Source organism: Telmatherina bonti, assembly GCF_933228915.1.
Source record: "Telmatherina bonti genome assembly, chromosome: 21".
Classification (NCBI taxonomy): Eukaryota; Metazoa; Chordata; class Actinopteri; order Atheriniformes; family Telmatherinidae; genus Telmatherina; species Telmatherina bonti.
The window spans coordinates 21,298,556-21,323,592 of NC_136630.1; the positions used below are offsets into that span (position 1 = coordinate 21,298,556).

The 25,037-nt window shown below is 42.2% G+C and overlaps 1 protein-coding gene across 1 annotated transcript in view; it reads right to left on the reverse strand.

The window, feature by feature from the left end:
- cpped1 (calcineurin-like phosphoesterase domain containing 1) overlaps positions 1–23,539 on the reverse strand; it is a 64,100-nt gene extending 40,561 nt beyond the window's left edge. Inside the window, exons 1-2 of the mRNA XM_079260850.1 lie at positions 23,472–23,539; positions 19,200–19,418 (exon numbers count right to left, since the gene is read on the reverse strand). Coding sequence (XP_079116976.1) covers positions 19,200–19,418; positions 23,472–23,535 — 283 coding nt within the window. The 5' untranslated portion in view covers positions 23,536–23,539. The remainder of the gene's footprint in view (positions 1–19,199; positions 19,419–23,471) is intronic.
- Positions 23,540–25,037: the final 1,498 nt, after the last annotated feature.

Consider the following 25,037-nt stretch of genomic DNA (forward strand, 5'->3'; position numbering starts at 1 on the left):
ATAAGGCGCTCTGTCTATTTTGGTGAAAATAAAAGACTTAAGTGCGCCCTACCGTAACTTCATCTCGAAATTTAGCATAATTAAGGACATTATTAGGGGTGCACACCTGATATGGACACTAACACCATTGGGAATGTGCTGTTTACTTACCATGGGTCATGTGGATAAACTAGGGTAACATCCGCCCAACGCTTAAGACGCAGACTTGTGTTGCAATGCAGCAGTGACGTCATTGTCACGTGCCACACGGAGGCGCCGCATTGCGGCATATTATTCTGTTTATTTGTCACTCTACAGCATTGATTGTCCTGCTGTTCGGGTTATTAGAATGTATATGTGTTCTGTATTGTGATAATATGTATAGTTTTGATGCAGAACAATTGGAATTGAAGAAAAACTGTATTTTCTGAGTTAATTGGTAAGCTTCCAGTTTTTGGAGGAGCTTTGGGTATAAAAAGAGTTCACTCTGACTTGTTCGGTGTGGCAAGTAGGCTGGATTGGGTTGCACAGCTGGAGTTTATTATACGTATGGTGAGAAACCCTTGTAAATATTGTAAATATAGTGTACATATTGCACGGGACCACTGTACATATTGTTGCACCTGGGAGGAGTTGGAAATAAATCACCTCAAACTGAACCATGATGTTGCCATCATCATTGGGAACAGCAGAGAACCCAGTGACAAGTCCATACAGAACATTAAATCATTCCGGCAAATGGGACATCTCAATACAATATGGGAAAAGTGATTAAAACTGCAAAAATAATAACAGCATCACCTACTGACACCTTTTAATTAAACATAAGGAAAAATTTGTGTGAGCAAAATTTAAAGTGTGAAGTCTTGAGCAGCTGACATCACAAGCAATGAAGTAGTAGTGTGTGTGTTTTCAGGGCTGTGAATTTTAGTTCTGGTTGTACAGAAATCTTAAATTAATTTGATTTCCAAGTTTTAATAATTGTTTTTGCTATTTACCCTTTATCCACAGAGAAAGCTGGAAAAGACAAGAGGGCGGAGCGAGCTGTGGGTAAGTTTCTCTTGGAATAAGAAGAGAGACTTGACTTTTGCTCAGGAAGAGCTTCACCTACTCCAGCACAAGTTGGTGACAGAATCACCGACAAGGTGGGGTTCATTCCAAAAAAATGGTTGAGTGGATACTCGAGCAACATAAAGCTTTCTCTCAGTTCCTTAGTACAGATAAGAAGACCAGGCACTTGGTTTCCTACTGGCAAGACCTAGATGTACAAGGATCTGTGCAGGGGATCCTGAATCCATTACTGGACTTCACAGATTCCCTGTCTGGAGAAAGTTATGTGAGGGTGTCATACCTCAAGCTGATGCTTCATCTTTTCAGAACGCATATTCTAAAAACCATCTGAGGATGAAACACAGCTCACAAAGGACATTAAGATGACAGTCATGGCATACCTTGATGAAAAGTATGACCAGATTACTGTTGAACTGCTTGATATTGCAACCTCGGTAGATCCACGCTTCAAGGTACAATACATTAATGTAGAAAAGGTTGATGCCATCAAAATGAAATGTCTGAAATATTGGCTCGAAATGAGGACCTGTCCACATCAGCCAGAACAGAAGAAGTAGAAGAAGAGGGAGGATCTGCTGCTGTACTACGAACCCAGAAGAAACAGAGGAAGTCATCGGGCAGTTTCTGCAAGAAATTACACCCCACCAGCACAGGACTGACTGACAAAGAGACAGTTGCAAAGGTGCTTGAAAACTACTTGCTGGCAGCAGACGCAGACAGTGACATGGACCCACTGCAGTGGTGGGAAATCCACGAGAGAAACTTTCCAAGAATTAGCTGCCTGGCAAAGCGTTACTTGTGCATCCGTGCAACCAGCACTCCCTCTGAGATGGTATTTAGCACAGGGGGTAATATTGTGACTTGCCACAGGGCAGTTTTAAAACCTGATGCAGTGGATAGGCTGGTCTTCCTGGCCCGCAACCTGTTGGCTTTCACAAGACTTAATACATTGACAGCACTAACTGGGATTTGTTAGGCCTTTTCATTTATTGTCTCACAGCACAAGATGACAACATTCCAATTGATATGTCTATTTTGTTTATGTTGTCTTTGAAAGCTACTTAATTGTGCACAAAGGAGTTGGAATGTTTTTGTTTTTTGTTTTTTTTTTAATCGTCACTCTCACTAAGTCTAGTGAGAGGAGGCGCAGGTAAGTGAGAGAGGCGCAGGTAAGTGATGTGGCAGTGACGTAAATTTTGCGAGACGGCAGATTTAGTCAAGGCGCGTGAAAACAAATATTCATTCTACATCATATTCTTGCCAATATAATCTTAAAACTGTTTCTGGAAGCAAATAATTAAAAAGTCTTATTCAAGGTAAACTCTGGAGCAAAGCGAGGAGGATCTCACCAGCTTGTCGGAGTTTATTGACGAGTGTTTTAACCGCATCGTCATGGGCAAGACAAGCCAAACACCGACTCCGTCTGCGCCCAGATCCGCTTCAACCTCCAAGAGAAGCCGGAAAGAAGACTCACCCGGAGCGACGTCCTCTAACGGGGACGACACCTCGGACATCCTGATGTCCATTGACAAAAATCTCGCCAGCTTCGACGCTCGTCTGGGCCTGTTGGAAGTTCTCCACCGGGAGTTTCAGTCGCTGCGGGAGTCGCTGGAATTCAGCCAAAAGCAGGTGGAGTCTCTGGCCGCAGAGAACGCCAGCCTCAGGGAGACGGTGACTTCTCTCAACGAGGGAATGACTCGACTCACAGAGGAAAATAAAAAAATAAAGGAAACTGTGACCGATCTCCAGGCGCGCAGCATGAGGGACAACCTGGTCTTCGCAGGAATCCCGGAGCAACAAGAAGAGGATCCAGAGCAAACAATCAGATCCTTTATCCAAACCAAGCTGAAGCTACCCGAAGACGCGGTGAGGAACATCTCATTTCACCGAGTTCATCGCTTAGGTGGGAAAAGACCGGACAGCCGCAGACCCAGACCGATTGTAGCCAAGTTCGTGAGCTACAAGCAGAAAGAGCAGGTGAGGGATCGAGGTCCGGAACTCCGCGGGACCGATTTTAGTGTAAATAATCAGTTTCCCAAAGAGATTCTGGAGAGACGCAGGGTCCTGTTTCCCATCCGGAAGAAGCTCAGAGACAAAGGATCCCGTGCAGTCATCGCGGTGGACAAATTGTTCGTCAATGGACAGCTTTACCGTGACAAAAATACCACCCCCTGGCTCTACTAACCTCAGGTAATGTCTATCACTCATACAGCTAATTATTGTTAAATTTACATGTTAATCTGCTATAAGCACATTAATTATGGTAATTCAGAACTGTACATTTACTGCCAGTCTTTGTAAATTTGCTGTTGTTGTTGCTTTCGTTTTGTTCTGTTTTTGTTTTTTGGCCTTTTTTTTTCCTCCCCCCCCCCCCCCCCCCCCCCCCTTTAGGGCTTTTGTTTTTGCTCTTTTGTTTGTGCTATTTCTTTTTATGTGTAGTTGTAGTTGTTTGCTTTTCTCACTCCTTTCCTTTCTAGCTGCTCTTTCATTCTATTATGCCATACCAAAAATAATAGGTAGGGTACGCACGTACATCCACATGACACAGACACTAAATGTCATGCACATAACACACCTACAACACAGAGCACGTTTAATCACATCAACACTCACCCCCAACTCTCACACACACTCTAAGCATGTGGACAGACATATAGGAACATTGTACACACAGATGAATTTATATACGCACACAATCTACACGCAGCATGCATGCATTAATGTGGGCTTGCACACACACAAACACACACATACTTTTATAGAAACACTTCAGTAGCTTGAGCATGACCACCCTGAGGTTTGTTACGTGGAATATACGGGGGAGCTGGTTCCAGGGAGGTTGAAGGTGTTTAGCAGATTGAATGATCTACAGGCAGACATTGTCCTGCTACAGGAGACTCATTTATTAAAAACAACAGCTAACGTACTCTCTACAGTACAGTTCCCTCACGTGTACTCGGCCTGCTTCAACTCAAGACAAAGAGGAGTAGCCATTCTGATAAACAGGAAAATTCATTTTACTGCTAATATAATTTTAGACCCAGGTGGAAGATTCATAATAATGACATTATCTATCCTAAACATGAAGTTATGCATTGCAAATATTTATGGCCCAAACACTGATGACCCCTCCTTTTTTCATTCCTTCTTCTCCTTACTATATGATCACCTTGATAATACACTTATCATTGGGGGCGACCTCAACATGACCTTAAACTCTGGGATGGACAAGGGGGGCGGAGCAGGGAAACATAGGGTCTGGCAGTCAGCAAGAGTTGTTAAACAATATATGGAGGATTTTGGTCTTTGTGATGTCTGGCGCTCACAACACCTCACTGCTAGAGAGTACACTTACTTTTCATCTGTCCACCACTCATACTCCAGAATAGACTACTTCCTCACTAACAGCTCTATGATGAACAGTATCTCAGAAACTAAAATCCATTCCATCACTATCAGTGATCACGCACCAGTATCATTTACCCTAATGAATAAGAAAACTAAACCATCTTATAGCAAATGGAGACTTAATACATCATTACTTAAAGATCCTGATTTTATCAGTTACTTCAAACGGGAGTGGTCTTTGTATATAGAAAACAATGACATACCAGGAACATCAGCTTGTGTTCTTTGGGAGGCAGGAAAAGCAGTAATGAGAGGGAAAATAATTTCATTTTCATCACATAAGAAAAAGAAGGAGAGTTCAAAAATATCTGAACTAGAGCTTAAAATAAAATCACTAGAAGATGCCTACAAGGCTTCTCCAGAAGAGCAAGTGCTGAATCACATAAGAAAGGCTAAACTAGAGCTGAATGAAATAATTAACCAAAAAACCCAGTTTTTGCTACAAAGACTTCGCTTAGAGAATTTTGAACATAGCAACAAATCTGGAAGATTTCTCGCAAATCAATTAAAAGCAAACAAGGAGAAAACAACCATCTCCTCTGTTAAAGATTCAAGAGGAAATATCCTCCATGATCTTGATGGAATAAATGACACATTTAGGGATTTCTATAAAACATTATATTCCTCAGAAACAGATCCATCAGACAACAGCATTGAGGAATTTCTCAGCTACCTCAATCTTCCAAAGTTACAACAGGATCAGGAAATGGTTTTGGACGCACCCATTTCAGTAGGGGAACTACATGAAGCTTTAAAACACATGCCCAGCAATAAAGCTCCAGGACCAGACGGTTTTCCAGTTGAATATTATAAAGAATTTTGGTCTATACTAGCACCCACTTTTTATAAAATGGCTTCAGAAATTAAGGAAAAAGGTCGAATATCTCAAAACATGAATTTGGCTAGTATTACAGTAATACTAAAACCAGGAAAAGACCCCAAACTCCCATCTAGTTATCGTCCAATATCACTAATGAACGTAGATCTTAAAATAATCAGTAAAGTGCTTGCTACAAGACTAGAAAAAATAACTCCACTTATCATACATCCTGATCAAACAGGATTTATCAAGGGACGACATTCCACCACTAATACACGCAGACTAATAAATCTAATTGATTATGCCACCATACATAACCTGGAAACTACAATAATCTCTCTAGATGCTGAAAAAGCATTTGACAGGGTGAACTGGAAATTCTTATTTGCAACATTAAGAAAATTCGGGTTTGGCTCATCGTTTATCGACTGGATAAAGATACTGTATAGCAATCCAAATGCATGCGTCAGGACAAATGATAAAACTTCTCACAGCTTCAGATTGCAGAGAGGCACCAGACAAGGCTGTCCACTCTCCCCCTCACTTTTTGCAATCTTTATTGAACCCTTAGCAGCTAGCATTAGACAAAACAAAGACATTAAAGGCATTAACTGTAGAAATATGGAGCATAAGACCAGTCTTTATGCTGATGATGTATTACTTTTCCTTCAAAATTCACAATCATCCATCTGTCAGACAATCGCACTCATCAATAAATTCTCATCAATTTCTGAATATTCCATTAATTGGTCTAAAACCACCGTTCTACCCATCAACTGTTCCTTCCATAATACTCCTGACACTGCTTTACAGTCAGGAGATATTAGATACTTGGGAATAAACATCTCACCCAGACTGTCAGACCTTATAAAGCTAAATTATGTCCCTCTACTAAAAACAATTGAGGACGATCTCACACGGTGGAAATCTTTACCCATATCACTAATGGGAAGAGTTGCAACTATAAAAATGATGATTCTACCTAAAATCAATTATCTGTTTTCAATGATCCCCATTAAACCTCCCTCCACCTGGTTTAAATCGCTGGACTCTAATGTTACTAGATTTCTCTGGAAAGACAAACCACCACGGATTAGTCTAAAAACACTCCAGAAGACTAAAGATAGCGGTGGCTTAGACTTGCCTAATTTCCAAAATTACTTTATGAGCAATAGACTACAAAACATCTCTAAATGGCTTAAACCTAGCTATCTAGATGAACCATGGCTTAATATAGAAGAAGCTATGTGTGAGGATATGGCAATTTCAGACCTGCCATTTATCAGCACAGCTGTCAAACGCCAAAAATGCTTTAAAAGCATTAATATCAGCTCCTCACTAATGGCCTGGTGGGAATTTCTTAAACTAACCAAATCCTTGCTTATTCCATGCAAACTTACACCTATTTGGAACAATCCCGACATCCAGCAAAACCGGAAAATGATAAACTTCCCTCAGTGGAAGAATAAAGGAATAAAACAGTTAGAACATTTAATAGAAAATGGGAACTTTCTCCCTTTTGATACAATTACTTCACGATATGAATTCAGCAGCACAAAATTCTTAGAATACCACCAACTTAAATCTATTATAGGTAAGAAATACACCCCTGATCAATTAAACTTGCAGCTACCTATCAGGGCTGCAGAATTCTTAAATCTCAATGCCCCGAAACTGTTATCCAAAATATATAGATTACTATCAAAGCTAGACGATTCCATATGTCTCCCAACTTCTAAATGGGAAGCAGACTTATCCAGTAACTTTGACCAAAATGAATGGTCACAAATCTGTTCAAATACATTTACAATGACTAAGAATTCAAACATGCAACTAATACAATTTAAAATTCTGCATAGAACTCATTATACAGGACACAGGATGTTCAGGATGGGTCTGTCACAATCAAACATCTGTCCACACTGCACTGGCAACACGACTGACAGCTACTACCATGCTTTGTGGTCTTGCCCACCTGTCCAGGAATTCTGGTTTCAGGTATGTAAAGATCTGTCAAATTGCTTCAAATGTAACATCCCTACAAACCCCAAACTGGGCCTACTGGGTTACTTGGGTGAAATTAACATAGAATTTAATTCTGCAAACTTAATCCTCACCAGTTTATGTATCGCAAAGAAAACTATCCTTCTAAACTGGAAAAGCAAACAAAGTCTGTGTATCCAGCAGTTCAGAAATCTCTTATTAGATCACATCAGGGTCGAGATGATGTCTGCCTCCTCAAGAGATCAGTCAGCTGAACTTTATTCCCTCTGGTCCCCTGTGATCAGCTCCATCACTTAGTATGGGGGGAGAATGTGACCTTATTGCGCTCGGGGTTGGTGGCCAGTTGGGGTTCTCTGGGGGCTGTGGGTCTGTGGTGGGCTCCTGGGGGGGGGATTTTGACTGCTCCATTGCTGGAGTGGCTAGGTTTCTAGCCCTACTGTGGACCTGGATGGGCCAGCGGCTGGAGTTGCCGCGCAGCGGCGGGGCAAGGTCGCTGGCGGGGGATGGGTTGGCGGGCGTGACTCCGTAACGGGCGCCTGTGCCGCCGTGGGGTGGGCTGGGCGGGGTCCCGGGCTCCGGTGCCCGGGGTTGTCCCCTGTCTCTTGGGGGTGGGGGGTCGGCTTGTGCCGGGGGGGGGCTGGGCTGACCTGGACCTGCCGCTGCGGCGGCGGGCAGGTACGTGCTCTGGTGCCTGGTTGCGACCCTGGGACTTGTTGAGTGGGGGGTGTTTGATAGTGTGGATGGGATGTGAGTGTGTATGGAGGGATGTGTGTAGGGGGTGTGCGTTGAGGACTGGTGGCGGGTACATAGGTATGTGGATGTGTGTGGGTGGGGAAGTGTGATGATGCGTGTGTGGGGGGGGGGTGTCGTGGTGTCTGTGGGGGGGGGTAGTGCCGTGTGTGTAGGGGAGTGGGGTGATGCGTGTATGTGGGGAGTGGCGGTGGTGCATGTATACGGGTGTGTGTGGGGGGGGGGAGGGGGGGCGTGCTGTCTGTGTGTGTGTGTGGGGGGGCAGGGGTGTATGTATGGGGGAGTGGGTGGTGCATGTGTGTGGTAGGTTGGTGGATAAGTGTAGATATGATGGATGGGAGTGGGGGAGATTTGGATGTGACGTGGGGGTCAGGAGGATGGTTTTAAGGGTGGGCTGAACGGGTGGCTGGGTGGACCTGAATGTGTCCGGAAGTGTGTGTGTGTGTGGCTGTAGGTGTGTGCTGAGACAGTGTGAAGTGCCGATGTGTGGACAAGGGGGGACTTCATGTCCCCAGGTGGGGGTGTCCTCTGTGAGTGAGGGGGCGGTGGACAATCGGTCTGGGATTCCCCTTCTGCCGCCCCACCTCCTCTTTGTCCTCGTGCCCCCCTTCTGCATGTGGTGAATTGGTCCCCTCTTGGGTCGGTGATGACTCTCTGGTTAGAGTCGCCGAAGGCTCTGGTTACGGGGATGGCTGTCCCCGGCTTGTCCTGGTCCTTGGGGGGCCCTGGGAGTAGGGGGCATGCCCAGTGCTGCGGGCGGCTCACCTTCTGGAGGAAAGCTCACTTTCCTCCAGACTTAAATCCCTCAACCCCTCTTCCTCCCCGCTCCCCATCACACACAGGCAGGGTATTGGGAGGTGTGCATGTGGCGCTGGGTGGTGAGAAAGGCCATCAAGGTGGTCTTGATTGCTGCACCCAGCCTCGGCTCACCTCCCAGTTTTAATTACACTTAGACACCAAACACCAAAACACTGACGACTCACATGATTAGGGGGAAGAGCATGCGGTGTATGGTGGGCGGGGCTGCTTAGGTGGTCCCTCTCCCAACACCGCGTGGCACTTCCCTCAGTTTTAATTGCAACTAATACATACTTCACAATCAGTCATAAGCGGGGGGGAGGCAGGGACGATAGGGTCTTCTCATTCCCCTGCTCTCGGGGCTTTACTGGGGGGGGGGGGTACGGGTGGGGGAAGAGTGCCGTCCATTAGGCCTAAGTCTGGGCTGGCCTGGCTGTAGGAGGGTTGTCGCCGGCCCTGGGGGGGTGCTGGGTCGGCTGCATCTGTGGGGTGGTGGGGGGGACGCTGGGAGTGGTGGGCGGTAATTATGGGGGCCCTGATCGGGGCCATCCTGTCCTCTGCCCCCTCTGAGGTATCTCACATGGGACATGATGGAGGGGTGAGGTGAGGATGTGTGGGAGTGGGTGTATGGGGTTACAGATGGATGGTGGGATGGCTGGGGGGGGATTAGGGTTGGGGATATAGGTGGGTAGGGGATAGGGATGTGTGAGGATGAGTAGATGTGTGTGTGGAGGGGTATGTTGGCGCGTGGGTTGTATTGGGGTGTGCCTGTGTTGGAGGAGTGAGGGTATGTGTGTGTGTGTGTGTGTGTGTGTGTGTGTGTAGGGGGGGGTGTATATGCGGAATGGGATGTGTGAGTGAGGGTGAAGTTTGGAGGGGGGCTATGGGTGGTGGAGGGGTGTTTGGTGGGGCATGTGTGGTTGGGTAGAAGTAGAGGGATGGGGTGGCGGGGTGTGAGCGTGTGGGGGGGGGGGGGGGGGGGGGGTGAGCGTGTGTGGGGGCGATTGGGGTTCGTGTGACTTGGTATGGGTGAGTGAGTAGAGGTGGGGTGGGGTTGTATATGTGATGGATGATGTGCATGGATTGCAGAGGGTTGTGTGGATGGGGGTTGAGAGGGGAGTGCGTGTTTGGGGGGGGGGGGGGGGGGGTATGCATGTATATGTGTGAGGGGAGTGCGTGTTGGGGGGGGGGGGGGGGGGGGGTATGTATGTATATGTGTGTGTGGTTTGGTGGTGGGGGGGTGGTGTCCTGTACCCGGGAGCGCAGCTGGTGCGCTGGGGTGCGACCTGGCTGCCGCTGGGTGGCGGTCTGGGGATCCTGGTCCTCCGTCGGTGTGGGCTGTGCCCTCTGCCTGCGGGGGCGGGGGGCTGCTCACGGGCTCTTGGGGCCCTGGGGCCTGCGCTCTGTCTGCCCTAGGTGGCCGGTGCCCGGCGGGATCGGCCCTTGCCGGCCTGGGCCTGCTGGGGCCTGTTCCCCCTGACTGCGGGGGACTCTGGTTGGGCACCTCCTTCGCCACCTCCTGGGCAGATGCATGGCTGGCTCTGGAGTGGGGGGGTTGGGATCTGTACCTGGGGGTGACTGTCGGTTACCCGGGTCTCTGGGTTCTCCTGGCCTTCCTCTAGCTGTAGGCGGGCGGGGTCACATTGGCATGATCACTCTTCTCTAAACACGTTCCACTCTGAATGTTCTGCATGAATGTTCTGCATGTGTCACAGTCACTGAGTCATCCAGCAAGTTTATTCACTAACAGCAGGTACCTCTCTTTCTGTCTTTTTGACTTAACTTGCTAGTTTCTGGTCCTCATGATTGTCAACGGTTTTGTTCTCCACGAATCTAGAGTTGGCTTGTGTGGGTGTATATATTTATGTGTGTGGGTGGGTATGTGTGTGTACTTATGTGTATGTGTATGTGTATGTATGTATGTGTATGGATATGTATATATGTATGCATATGTGTATGTATGTGTATGTGTATGTGTATATGTATGTGTATGTATATGAGTATGTATATGTGTATATATGTATATATATATATATATATGTGTGTGTGTATGTATGTGTATATGTATGTATGTATATCTATCTTTATGTATGCATGTATGTGTACATGTGTGTGTATGCATGTGTATGTATGTGTATATGTATGTATGTATGTATATATGTATATATATAATGTATGTGCGAGTGTATATACATATATATGTAGGTGGGTATGTATGTGCATATACATGTATGCATTGATCTCTTTCTTTTGTTTTTTTTGTTGTTTTTTTTATGTTCTCTTTTCTGTTCTCTTTCTGCCCCTTTCCTGTCCTTTCCGGTCGGGTCCAGCAGCATAAACTCTGTAATACAAGCTATTATCCAAAACAAATTGAAAAATAAAATAAGAATCAAGAAATACAAGGGGATCATTACATCTACAAAAGTTCCCCTTGGCAAAATAAATTTGCTCAGCAGAACACAGCATCCAGAACATCAGTCTGCTTGCTTAAATGCTGGACAAGACAAAAAAAAAAAAAAAAAAAAAAAAAAAAAAAAGAAAATAAAAGACTTAAGTGCGCCCTACCGTAACTTCATCTCGAAATTTAGCATAATTAAGGACATTATTAGGGGTGCACACCTGATATGGACACTAACACCATTGGGAATGTGCTGTTTACTTACCATGGGTCATGTGGATAAACTAGGGTAACATCCGCCCAACGCTTAAGACGCAGACTTGTGTTGCAATGCAGCAGTGACGTCATTGTCACGTGCCACACGGAGGCGCCGCATTGCGGCATATTATTCTGTTTATTTGTCACTCTACAGCATTGATTGTCCTGCTGTTCGGGTTATTAGAATGTATATGTGTTCTGTATTGTGATAATATGTATAGTTTTGATGCAGAACAATTGGAATTGAAGAAAAACTGTATTTTCTGAGTTAATTGGTAAGCTTCCAGTTTTTGGAGGAGCTTTGGGTATAAAAAGAGTTCACTCTGACTTGTTCGGTGTGGCAAGTAGGCTGGATTGGGTTGCACAGCTGGAGTTTATTATACGTATGGTGAGAAACCCTTGTAAATATTGTAAATATAGTGTACATATTGCACGGGACCACTGTACATATTGTTGCACCTGGGAGGAGTTGGAAATAAATCACCTCAAACTGAACCATGATGTTGCCATCATCATTGGGAACAGCAGAGAACCCAGTGACAAGTCCATACAGAACATTAAATCATTCCGGCAAATGGGACATCTCAATACAATATGGGAAAAGTGATTAAAACTGCAAAAATAATAACAGCATCACCTACTGACACCTTTTAATTAAACATAAGGAAAAATTTGTGTGAGCAAAATTTAAAGTGTGAAGTCTTGAGCAGCTGACATCACAAGCAATGAAGTAGTAGTGTGTGTGTTTTCAGGGCTGTGAATTTTAGTTCTGGTTGTACAGAAATCTTAAATTAATTTGATTTCCAAGTTTTAATAATTGTTTTTGCTATTTACCCTTTATCCACAGAGAAAGCTGGAAAAGACAAGAGGGCGGAGCGAGCTGTGGGTAAGTTTCTCTTGGAATAAGAAGAGAGACTTGACTTTTGCTCAGGAAGAGCTTCACCTACTCCAGCACAAGTTGGTGACAGAATCACCGACAAGGTGGGGTTCATTCCAAAAAAATGGTTGAGTGGATACTCGAGCAACATAAAGCTTTCTCTCAGTTCCTTAGTACAGATAAGAAGACCAGGCACTTGGTTTCCTACTGGCAAGACCTAGATGTACAAGGATCTGTGCAGGGGATCCTGAATCCATTACTGGACTTCACAGATTCCCTGTCTGGAGAAAGTTATGTGAGGGTGTCATACCTCAAGCTGATGCTTCATCTTTTCAGAACGCATATACTAAAAACCATCTGAGGATGAAACACAGCTCACAAAGGACATTAAGATGACAGTCATGGCATACCTTGATGAAAAGTATGACCAGATTACTGTTGAACTGCTTGATATTGCAACCTCGGTAGATCCACGCTTCAAGGTACAATACATTAATGTAGAAAAGGTTGATGCCATCAAAATGAAATGTCTGAAATATTGGCTCGAAATGAGGACCTGTCCACATCAGCCAGAACAGAAGAAGTAGAAGAAGAGGGAGGATCTGCTGCTGTACTACGAACCCAGAAGAAACAGAGGAAGTCATCGGGCAGTTTCTGCAAGAAATTACACCCCACCAGCACAGGACTGACTGACAAAGAGACAGTTGCAAAGGTGCTTGAAAACTACTTGCTGGCAGCAGACGCAGACAGTGACATGGACCCACTGCAGTGGTGGGAAATCCACGAGAGAAACTTTCCAAGAATTAGCTGCCTGGCAAAGCGTTACTTGTGCATCCGTGCAACCAGCACTCCCTCTGAGATGGTATTTAGCACAGGGGGTAATATTGTGACTTGCCACAGGGCAGTTTTAAAACCTGATGCAGTGGATAGGCTGGTCTTCCTGGCCCGCAACCTGTTGGCTTTCACAAGACTTAATACATTGACAGCACTAACTGGGATTTGTTAGGCCTTTTCATTTATTGTCTCACAGCACAAGATGACAACATTCCAATTGATATGTCTATTTTGTTTATGTTGTCTTTGAAAGCTACTTAATTGTGCACAAAGGAGTTGGAATGTTTTTGTTTTTTGTTTTTTTTTAATCACTTTACTTTAAACACTTATTTTTATTAAAAAAAAAAAAAAAAAAAAAGAAAAGAAAAGAAACCACACGAGGGGAGATTCTTTTTTTGGTTCCTGCCATATTCATTTGATATTGGCATAATTGTTTATATGTCCATGTTGTTTGAAACTTGAAAGCTTTCGCTTTGACTTGTTTATTTTGTAGTCTATTTTTTTAGTATCTGAAACTGTTTTATCATGTTCCTTCAGCACATTTGTCAAGTTTAACCTATAACTGAAATTAAATATTAAAATCAATACAAGCTGCTGATGATTTAACACATTTTTGTTATAAGCTATGAAACAATTACATTTGACAAATATAGTGATTTCATTTATATTGTGATATATATTGATATAGTCTGAAATGAAAAACAATATTGTGATAGGAAATATTTTTAATGTCGTCCAGCCTCAGGTGAAAGGAGGGTTTATTCCTAAAATCAAGAACCAGGTTTCCAATCCTGAGACACAATCTGGAAGTAAAACCAAAGTACCCAAAATTGTTGTTGGTTTTGTTTTTATCATGCTAAAAACATCCTGGTAATAAGCTACGTGAAATAATAGATGCGGATGTAGATGGCATATTAACAGGGTCAAAGTATTTATCAAACAGACTCATCCTGTTGTCTTTGTTGCTGCCAGTTGCTGAGTTTTTCACTCTCGTTTTTGGGATCCAATTTGGGCTCGAACATGGACGGCTGTATGTTTGGACATGTTTTCAGAGTAACTACCTTGGTTTGTTTACCATTCCTGCCAGTGTTTCTACAAAGAATACAGCTGATGTGCACGCTCCCGGCAAATACTTCTACCAGTCGACTAATAAGACACAGCCCACAGCAGGGGAAGGCAGGACTCAGGGCGGAGCATTGCCTTTGCGTTTGTTTCTGGTAATGGCAGATCTGAGAGGATCAATATAAGATGAATACAAGGGTTTGTGAAAAATGTTTGATTATTTCTTGCCCTTCAGGACTTTTATATTAAAATAAAAGAAGAGCTTGAAATGTGCATAAGACAGTCACTTTCAAGTGCCTGGTATTTAAGGGTGCCTATGATAAAAGAAATCGTCTTCCAAAGTATCCAGCTACCAGATTAATATAGCAGCAGTGTAACCTATTCTCATTTCTTTATTAAATTGTGGAACAAAAAATGCCTCAACAACTTGTCATCTTTTACAGAACCATTTCAAGATTTCAAAGAAACAAAATCCAACCTAACTACAAATAGCTTCAAGGTAACCAGGTGCTTTCTAAAGATAAATATTGCATGCTGTCACAGGAGGTCTGATGTTTACAAGCGAGACTTTACAAACAGACCGCACACATAACTCTTTTTTTTTGTTGTTGTTGTTCTTTTTTATTTGCCTCCCAGCAGCAGTGGGTGCAGCGCCTAACACAAACCAGTGGTTATCTCAAACCAAGATTCTCAGGATTGGACAGGAATTTAAAAAGTCCGTGGAGCAAGATCAATAGTTAAAATCTCCATGCCATCAGTCTGAGAATCGCCAAAGGCCCTTTGTTTTTCATAGATAAATATCAGCTGAGGTCTTATGGGAAATTGTTGCTTGCAGAGTCTGGCTGGGAAAAAGGCTAATGGGATGCCAGAGGCCAGGCTTTAAAGCAACCTTTAAGCCGAATGCTTCTGCTTTTCACAGTGCATTAATTAGATTAGGACTATCTCATTGAGCTGATGAGGCATACCTGACATATTCCTTTCACTTTTGAGATTATGTCAGAAAACTTGCACTTATTTTACTCACACATCTAAAATGAATTGATGTATTGATGATGGGAGAGTCCGACCACTGTGCAAAGCCTTCTCCATCGCAAAGATTCTCAATGGAGTTAAGGTCTGGACTCTGTAGTCGTCAGCACATGGATGAAAATGATGTCTCATGCTCTTTGAATCACTCTTTCCCAATTTGATCTTAGTGAATCCATTCACTGTTATCTTGGAATATGGCTGTGCCATCAGGAATAAAAAAAATCATGGATGGATTAATCTGCTCAGTAAATGTAGGTATTTATCTGACCTCATTGTTTGGGTACATAATGTTGCGAAACCTAGACCTGACCGACCACAACCCCAGATCACAGAACTGCCCCCATATGCTGGTCACAGCAGGCCCTGGGCAATCTCAGTAAACTCTAGAGATTATTGTGTGGGACAATCCCAGTATGTCAGCAGTTTCTGGTAAATATTCATTTCAAAGTCTCTCAAATCCCCTTTCCTCTTCATTTAGTTTGACCTTCGACAAGCCATCTTGACCATGTGTATGTGCCTGAATGTACCGAGATGTTGTCATGTGATTGGCTGCTTTGTGAACAGGTGCACTTAACAAAGTGAACTCTAAGGATAGCTCTTAATTCAGTCCAAATGTACCTAAATTTAATTAGTTTGTGTTCTTAGTAGTTCACCATATAAAATTTTTTACTTTTTGTTCCCTTTCAGCTTCTCCCTCTGAAGGGGTCACCACAGCGTATCATCGCACTGGGGAATGGCACATGTTTTATGTCGGATGCCCTTCCTGAGGCAACCCTCTGCTTTTATCCGGGCTTGGGACCGGCCCTCAGAGAACAATCGTGTCCCCCTCGGGACTGCATTTGAAATCCTTAACTTACTTCCTTTGAATTCTCATTAAATAGTCTATATAATGTAGTTTTACGGCATAGTGTGACATACTGGTACATGGGCCCCATCATCTTCTGATCAGATTCATATCTCTGCATTTACTTTTTACCAATTAAAAAGAAACTCACAATGAAGTCATAATTAAAAATATGCGTTTTAGTGCATAACTTGCTGTGTGTAACTATTTTTGCACATTAAAGGAAACATCTTGGCCACACATTATTCTCACAGTTAACGCCACAGTAGCTGAAAATAACCTCAGCAGGGAGTGAAAAAAATGCAACTTCCAAACATGCAGCAGCAGCAACAACAACATGACACACACCTGAAAGACACAAAGAAATGAGTGCAGAAGCCATGTCACACCGTCAGGTGTGGGAGTTACATGGCACATGAAATGGCAGAGTGAGACACGGGAGAGGACAGATTGGGTGGATGTATAGATGTCTGCACAGAGGCCAAATCACAACTACAGGTGTTCTCTGACTTTCTGCCCTGAAATGTGTCTATGACAGTTTGTGTATGACAACAGGGTAAAAATAATCAACTGTGCCTCAGGCACACAAAATGACATCCATTTCCCAGAAAAAGTGACTAATTAAAGCAGTTTCCATCAGAAACACCCCAGTAAAACAAATAAAAAAATTCTTATCACAAATGTACTTGACATAGTGGAAAATCTCCTCTCCAAAGGTTCCAGTCAAAGTGAAATAAACTAAAACTAGGCAGGTCACAAGCTAAACCCTGCTCTGACCAAGCAGAGTCGGATTTAAATTTTATCTGATGTCCACGATTCACAAAGTCTGAGATGTCTGAATGAGAACCTGATAGATTAAAGATATGCTGAGAGGAAAGTAAAATCCAGAAGTCATGTCAAAAGTAATCAGATTTTATCAAACACAGGCACCAAAAAAAGTAGGTTGTTGTTTATTATAACATTATAAACTGTGAGTGAAGGTTGGTGTTGTTGATCAGAGGGGCATTTTCTCTTTGCAGTGATACACACACAGTCAGCCCAGTCTAACATGATGCAACATTACATCATCATTTACATTTATCTTCCTACAGTTGGATTTTAATTTGCACCGGTTATGTTTCCAGCCATTTGTTGCCCCGCTCCAACTTCATAGACACACACACACACACACACACACACACACACACACACACACACACACACACACACACACACACACACACACACACACACACACACACATACATATATATGTTTGTACAGATTCAAACAAAGTCTTTAGTTTAAATGGGTGCTATTATGGTATTTCAAGTTTTCTGAGCTTTCTACAGTGTTACAGTGTTGAATCCTCATCAGACATGTGAACGGCACTGTTTTTTATCACCTAAACGCATGTTTGAGTTTGAGTTTGAGTTTCAGCACGCTCTCTGTTCGGTTTCCATGGCGACGAAAAACGCATCGTTTTAGAGAGTTTTTTCTACTTGGAAATCCTTGTGACGTCCCGGGGGATAAGGTTCGGTGATTGGTTACCTTCTACTGGTTAACAAGGGCATGTACAAATACCTCAGGCGGGTGGAAAACGTGGGATAAAGTTATTTCCAACGATGGCTGGTGAGTTTACCAAAGAGAGACATCCTGCTGCATTCGTTGCTGTGGGTTGCTGTTTTCCACTTTGTTTTCAGGGTCTGATTCAGGTTCCAACATGTAGGGCTGTATGCTATGTGTTTACATTGTATTTTGGTTTTTTTTTTTATTGAGTTCATATTAGCCTAATCCTTCTGTTTATGAGACGTTACAATGACGGCGAAAGCAGTTGCGGTGCACGCTCCTGATGTAGTGCAGTGGCGGGAGGCGGGGCTTAACGCAGAAGAGTCTCAATCCACTCGTTTTGCCCACAGGCTGATCTGACAGCCTACGGAGAGGGTCGGTCTAAAGTAAATAAAGCGATTTGTGACAATAACTTGATCAATCCCAGCCCTTCTGGGCTCAGAAATAAAAATAAATTAGCCTGAAATGCACATAATACTTCCACTTTAAGGTGGTGCTGGGCGATATGACCAAAATCTCATATCCTGTTATAGCTCATTTTATATCCCGTAATGATATAAAAAAGATGTGCTTTGCAACGGCAGCAGTGATCTCCTTCCATCTGCGGGAACCATGGCCGTATGACGATTCACAGGTAAATACCTGTTGCAGCGTTTGTATGAAGTTTATTACGAGCGCTTTCGCCTCCACTTGACGCTGCTTTTGCGGTGTTTCCTCATTGACTCTATTCTGTATTCTGTGTCCTGATTCTTGTGGAGGTGATAAAATGAGTTACCGGTAGTTGTGTCGGAGTCCGTTGTCGGGACTGTGAGCTAGTCTGTTATCAGTTCCATGTTGGTCTTTCTATATCCAAACCGCATCCATGTGACAAAAATTTCCCCTCTTTTATGAACAAGCTCATCAGTTTGGGTTGACTGGTCATCTTTTAGTAAATTACCCTGCTGTAAAATGCGTCTGCTACCATCTTTCTCCATGTTTGTTTATACATAGTAGCGTGCATGCTGTAAAGCGCATCTTGACGTAAAATACTGCAGTAAAGCACCTTATCGATAGAGCCTCATATGAAATGACATTTTCTATTGTTCAAATGATATACATTGTCATATCGCCCAGCCCTAGTTTAAGGTGGATTTTTATAGGACAATATGTAGTCAAACTTTATATTTTAACTTTATATTTAAGCACCGACCATAACCTGCATTAGAACTGAAACTCCTCATCTTAAGCTGTTTGTGGTTTTTTCCACAGGTTTAGCAAAAGCTGAAGAGGACTTTTTTAAAAACACAACTATCAAAGAACTATCCAAGGGGAAATACAAGTTTGCAGGCAGGGTTTATGATGTCTTTCAATGTTATTTGAGCTAATTCAGACACCTGAAGAATTTGTGCACAAGCTGCTGACAATAACACCGTTTGATGTCAATACATTTGTCTGCTTCCTCTTAACACCACTTGAGAGCTCCTAAATCTCTTCATTTTCAAGAGAGATTAAGAAGTTCTCATCTGTGCTCCATCCCTACCTGGCATAGCGTGGACGAGATCACCGCACAGCACCATGAACCTCGGCTTAGGCCTGAGCTGGTTAACGGCTTTCACAGCCAGCTTTGTGAGCTCCACTTCCTCAGCCCATTCCTCCCCACCGCCATCGCAGTCGCCATCCCTCCAGGCCTTCATCAGCCCAAGCTGGGGATCGGCAGCCTGGATGAAACAGAAGGGTCCAGTCCACTCCCGCTCTGCGTCTGGATCGAAAACAGACAACTGTGTTGTCAAAAGGCAATAAGTCTTCTTTTAACAGGTGTATCGTGTAATGCTGCAAAGGAGGATAACAAAACAAACAGATTAATAAAGTGAAACAAAGAATTTAAGTATAACGGTACTGTTCTTTATCTTATATTAGACTGAACTAAACAGACATATAAACAGTAGCAGCGTCTGAAAACATCAGTTTGAATAATTTAAATACGTTGTTGGAAGAATTTTCAGTTTTCTGTTTCAAAACAGAAATGAAGGATGGCTATATTTAGTAAATTTAAGAATAATTTTCAACTCCTCCATCACACACACATATTGGCATCATGAGAGCCAGTGTATTTTATTCATTTGTTTTAGAATTTATTAAACCTGTTCAATATCTTCTTACATGGCTGACTTTTCTTACAGGTACTAACAATAACCCTGCAAAGATTGGCAAAACAACAAGCAAAAAAACAAAAAAAAACAAAACAAAAAACGATGCAATAGGAACATTTGCAACTGGCTGCCATTCCTGTCAAATGATGCCACAGTAACAACTGGCATATTTTTTAACTGGTGGCACAGCGTACATATGTGGTAACACTTGCACTTGCTAATTTCCTCTGAGGATGCTGCACTCTGGGCTGTACCACTGAACACAGCTCACATTTACTATATTGTATAAACATTTCCAGACCGGTCTCACGTGGAGGCTCTGAAGATGGCAGCAATCACTCCTGCACTCAAATAGAGAATAATTAACTGCTAGCCTCCACACAGCTAGACTCTGAGACTAGACTCTGTGGTAGCTGTGTGCGTTGACAATCCAGTCAAAATTACTAAACTGCTTTAAATGTTTTTAGATAATAGTGATTAACAGAAACTGTAGTCCATCACTGCCTATAAGGTACAATGCAGTCATCACGTTCCGTTCTAAATACAAACTTGTCCCCCTGGGACAGAGGAAAATTAGTTATCTGGTTATAAATACACTGCAGCATCCACAATACACTGTGTTTGCCACTACTGACAACAGCTAGTAGGTGCATCATTTAACCGTTAAATAACACATTTTTGGATCCTTCTTTAGGTAAGAAAATGGTGACTTTATTCCTAGATTTAGCAACTTTAAAGGTGTCTTTTGTTAAAAAAAAAAAAAAGTCTCCAGCATTAAATTTGCAGTTAATGGCGAGGTCTTACACTCCAGAGGAACATTTCTGTCCTTTGTTCAGCGAGTCAGTCAGGACCTGTAAATGAACTGTTTGCACATGTGACATCTTTCATTTCACTCTGTTAAATCTGTAAGAGGCTATAATATGAGTGAGAGAAAAATATGACAGTCATTTCACCATTTTTTAAATTAATCTGAGGGAACATTTTACAGATAAAAAAGTAGCCATTCTGACATCAAAGCCACTGCTTTTCTCTTAGACAATGCAGACAGTGTTGTTTAAAGCTGTGGATAGTCACGATTGGGCATCAAAAAAGCCGTTAAATCGTATTAACCAGAATCATAACTTTCAGTCAACAATAAGACTGCAAAATATTTACTATTTTAGACAATCCCTGGCAATTTTCTGCCGTTTTCTTACAGAGGCCTTAACCCTAACTCTTTTCTGTTAAGTCTCTTTACAGGTGTAGCAGCTGGTTGTCTTTTTTTCTGCTTGGCTTTGCCTGCAAAATTGTTGTTTTCTAGCTTTTGCATAGTTGTATCCATTTTCTCTCTTCACTCTCCCCTATATATGTTCCCATCTCCAGAATCAAGATGCAAATTCAGCAAAACACAAATCAGTAAACAAAGAAGAAACATACATAAAATACATGCAATAAAAATACTTAAAATATGTTCAGAGTATGTTCGATTATATGTTTTTGTGTCCTGTTACATTTTTCTCACTAGTTTGTGTAGTTTAAAGCCAACTGCATGGTGTGTTCTGTTACCTATTTGTTCAAACAAATTATGAGTACAAATCAAATGCTTTTGATTAACTTGACATTTTGATGTGTTTAAATCATATAAACACAGGAGCTTTGGAGACTGAGAGGAATCATGCAGCACCAGCATTTCTATCATATAAGACCTGCTCTCTTGCTTTACAAGCTTTATGCAGATATTCATCCTTTGAACAACCACAACACTTGATTAGCTGGAAGCACCGTGATGAAGATTTAGGACTGGGAATTCAAGATCAGAAAGGGGGGAGGTGATGTACATGCTCACTTCACTGCTAACTAATGCTAAATAATTAACAAAGAGCTAGATGTTGAAGAATGAACGTTTACATAATCCTGACATTATGCAACACACCGGCCCGACAATCTAATCACTCACATATTCATCAATGCAAACAGCGCCTGTCCTTCCATCCTAAGAAAAGAAGCTGACGCTTTACACAGCATAGCTGATGGCACATGACAAGGTATGACACGGATGAGACAAACTAAAAAATACAGAAAAAAAAACTGCAAAGGGGGTAGAAATGGCGTCTTATCGTTTCCTGAAAACAGATGGATGTTAAGAGCAGGTGTAAACAACAGCTTTCTGCTCCACTCACTTAGTTTCCAGAAGATGCTGGAGTTCAACCACTGCAGTTTTGCACTGCTGTCACCTTGGAGGGCATGCATTCAACACAAAACCACGCACTTGCACTCAGTAGGGGCAAGTAGCTGTTCAGCATCCTCTGTGCTTAATATGCTCTCCATGTATCACTCTCCCAAATGAGTTTATGATAATTTAGTCCTCCAGAGAAACTTGAGCAAAGATGGGAAAAGAAAGGGAGAAAAAAAAAAAAAACGATGCTACTCCTGGGAGGGAGTATAGAAAAAGCTTAACAACGACACACCCCCTGTGTAATTGACATTTATGGGATCATGAGGGAAAACACATTCTTCATTTATGATCATCATCGTCATCTTTTCAACCAAATCGCTTTTAAGAGGCTTCGGTCCAAATTAACTTTGCCTTGATCTTTACTTGTGGCTTCACTGCTGATGAATTTTCCTGCCAAGAGTGAAGACTGCAAATGAATTTTCAATTTTACCAGTTGCCAAGATCAGTGTGGTGTTCATTTTCCAGCCATGGCTCATGCTCTAACTTGTCACAATTTTGTTTTGAGAGACCTGTGTTTATTTTTTCACATGTTACAGTAATCAGACAATATCTTCTCTTTTGGTCAAGGGCATTAAAAACAATCTATATAAAATACCTGGAGCTGAAAATCTGCAGTTTATGTACGCTACAGCAGTGCAGCATCTGTTTCATGAAGAAAAGACTGGAGATATGAGGAAGCAGTCTTATGTGGCTGTCCTGGGGGATTACTATGTCACCATTATAAATAGCTCAGACATTTCAGGTGTACATCAACCGCACTGCAATCAAATCAACACATTGAAGTCCCTCAGTTCCCATTATGCCCAGCAGGGGGTGCTAACTAGCAAAACAGACACGGGGTAGAACTGGTAAAACATTTCATGTTATTTTGACTGCATTCACTTTAATGGTAAAACTGCTTATCTACTTTACTCTGCTTTCTAACTTTATACTTAAGTTTAACCAGAAAGGCAAAAACTTTGGTTAAAAACCGTCTGTCTAAGCTCAAGAGAGAGGCTAGGATCACACAGAGAAGATTACATCAGAGATCTTAAAAGTCAGATTGTTTGAACTTTCAATCTCTATGTCTCAGAGAAATCGTCATTATATAGGTACATATGTGTGTGTAAGTGAAATGTATATGTGATTATACATACGTCCATAATAACGAAAAAAAAAAAAACACGCTTAAAAAGTAGGAGAAATCACTGTATTTACTTCAGACATAAGGTTTATTTATTACTAGACAGAGCAACAGTACAGCAGCTGTTCACTAATAGTCATTTCGCTAACTAGTACGCTGCTAACCGTGGCTCGTTTATCCAAACAAAAGCCATTATAACACAGCCATTGCTCCGTCGTGGCTTTAAGCTGCTGCCAGGAAACTTACACCTCCAACAAGTTAGTGAGACAGCGTTAGCAAATGAGTTAGCCAGATAAGCTAAAGTAGCTAGCAACAGTCGGATACCTTCAGTGAATCCGCTGAATGTCCGATGTTTTGCTCTGAGAAATAAGTCGTCAGTCTCAGCCATGACTTCCACTGGTTTAACAGTAGTGCAAGCAAACTAATGCGTGGGTTGTGGGCCAGTTAGCCTGTCCCAGTGTACACACTTGCTGTGTAGTTGCCGCTCCAGCTGCATGTGCTGCTAGCTACGCCTGGCGGCTATCGGAGATCCGCTACACAGCCTTCAGTTCTGTCAGACCATAGACCCATATCTGTATATACAGTCTATTTGTCAAACTCATGGACCGTATATGTCTATACCGTATAGACCTATATACAGTCTATGTGTCAAACTCATAGATGTATATGTCTATACCGTATAGACCTATATACAGTCTATGTGTCAAACTCATGGACCGCATATGTCTATACCGTATTGACCTATATACAGTCTGTGTGTCAAACTCATGGACCGTATATGTCTATACCGTATTGACCTATATACAGTCTGTGTGTCAAACTCATGGACCGTATATGTCTATACCGTATAGACCTATATACAGTCTATGTGTCAAACTCATGGACGTATATGTCTATACCGTATTGACCTATATACAGTCTGTGTGTCAAACTCATGGACCGTATATGTCTATACCGTATAGACCTATATACAGTCTATGTGTCAAACTCATGGACGTATATGTCTATACCGTATAGACCTATATACAGTCTATGTGTCAAACTCGTAGACGTATATGTCTATACCGTATAGACCTATATACAGTCTATGTGTCAAACTCATGGACGTATATGTCTATACCGTATAGACCTATATACAGTCTATTTGTCAAACTCATGGACCGTATATGTCTATACCGTATAGACCTATATACAGTCTATGTGTCAAACTCATGGACGTATATGTCTATACCGTATAGACCTATATACAGTCTATTTGTCAAACTCATGGACCGTATATATCTATACCGTATAGACCTATATACAGTCTATGTGTCAAACTCATGGACCGTATATGTCTATACCGTATAGACCTATATGCAGTCTATGTGTCAAACTCATGGACGTATATGTCTATACCGTATAGACCTATATACAGTCTATGTGTCAAACTCATGGACGTATATGTCTATACCGTATAGACCTATATACAGTCTATTTGTCAAACTCATGGACCGTATATATCTATACCGTATAGACCTATATACAGTCTGTGTGTCAAACTCATGGACCGTATATGTCTATACCGTATAGACCTATATACAGTCTATTTGTCAAACTCAGACGTATATGTCTATACCGTATAGACCTATATACAGTCTATTTGTCAAACTGATGGACCGTATATGTCTATACCGTATAGACCTATATACAGTCTATGGTCACACTTTTAACAGCACACAAGTGTTTTCTGTCACTTCCAACAGTTTTTTTTATTTATTTTTTTTTTTGTGGTTTTTATTTTGTTTGTTTGTTTTTCCCTTATTGTTTGTTGAACGTTTTTAATCCATTTTTGGTTGTTTTGTATCACTTTGGTGACTTTGGAGATTGCTCCAACTCAATCTGTTGGTT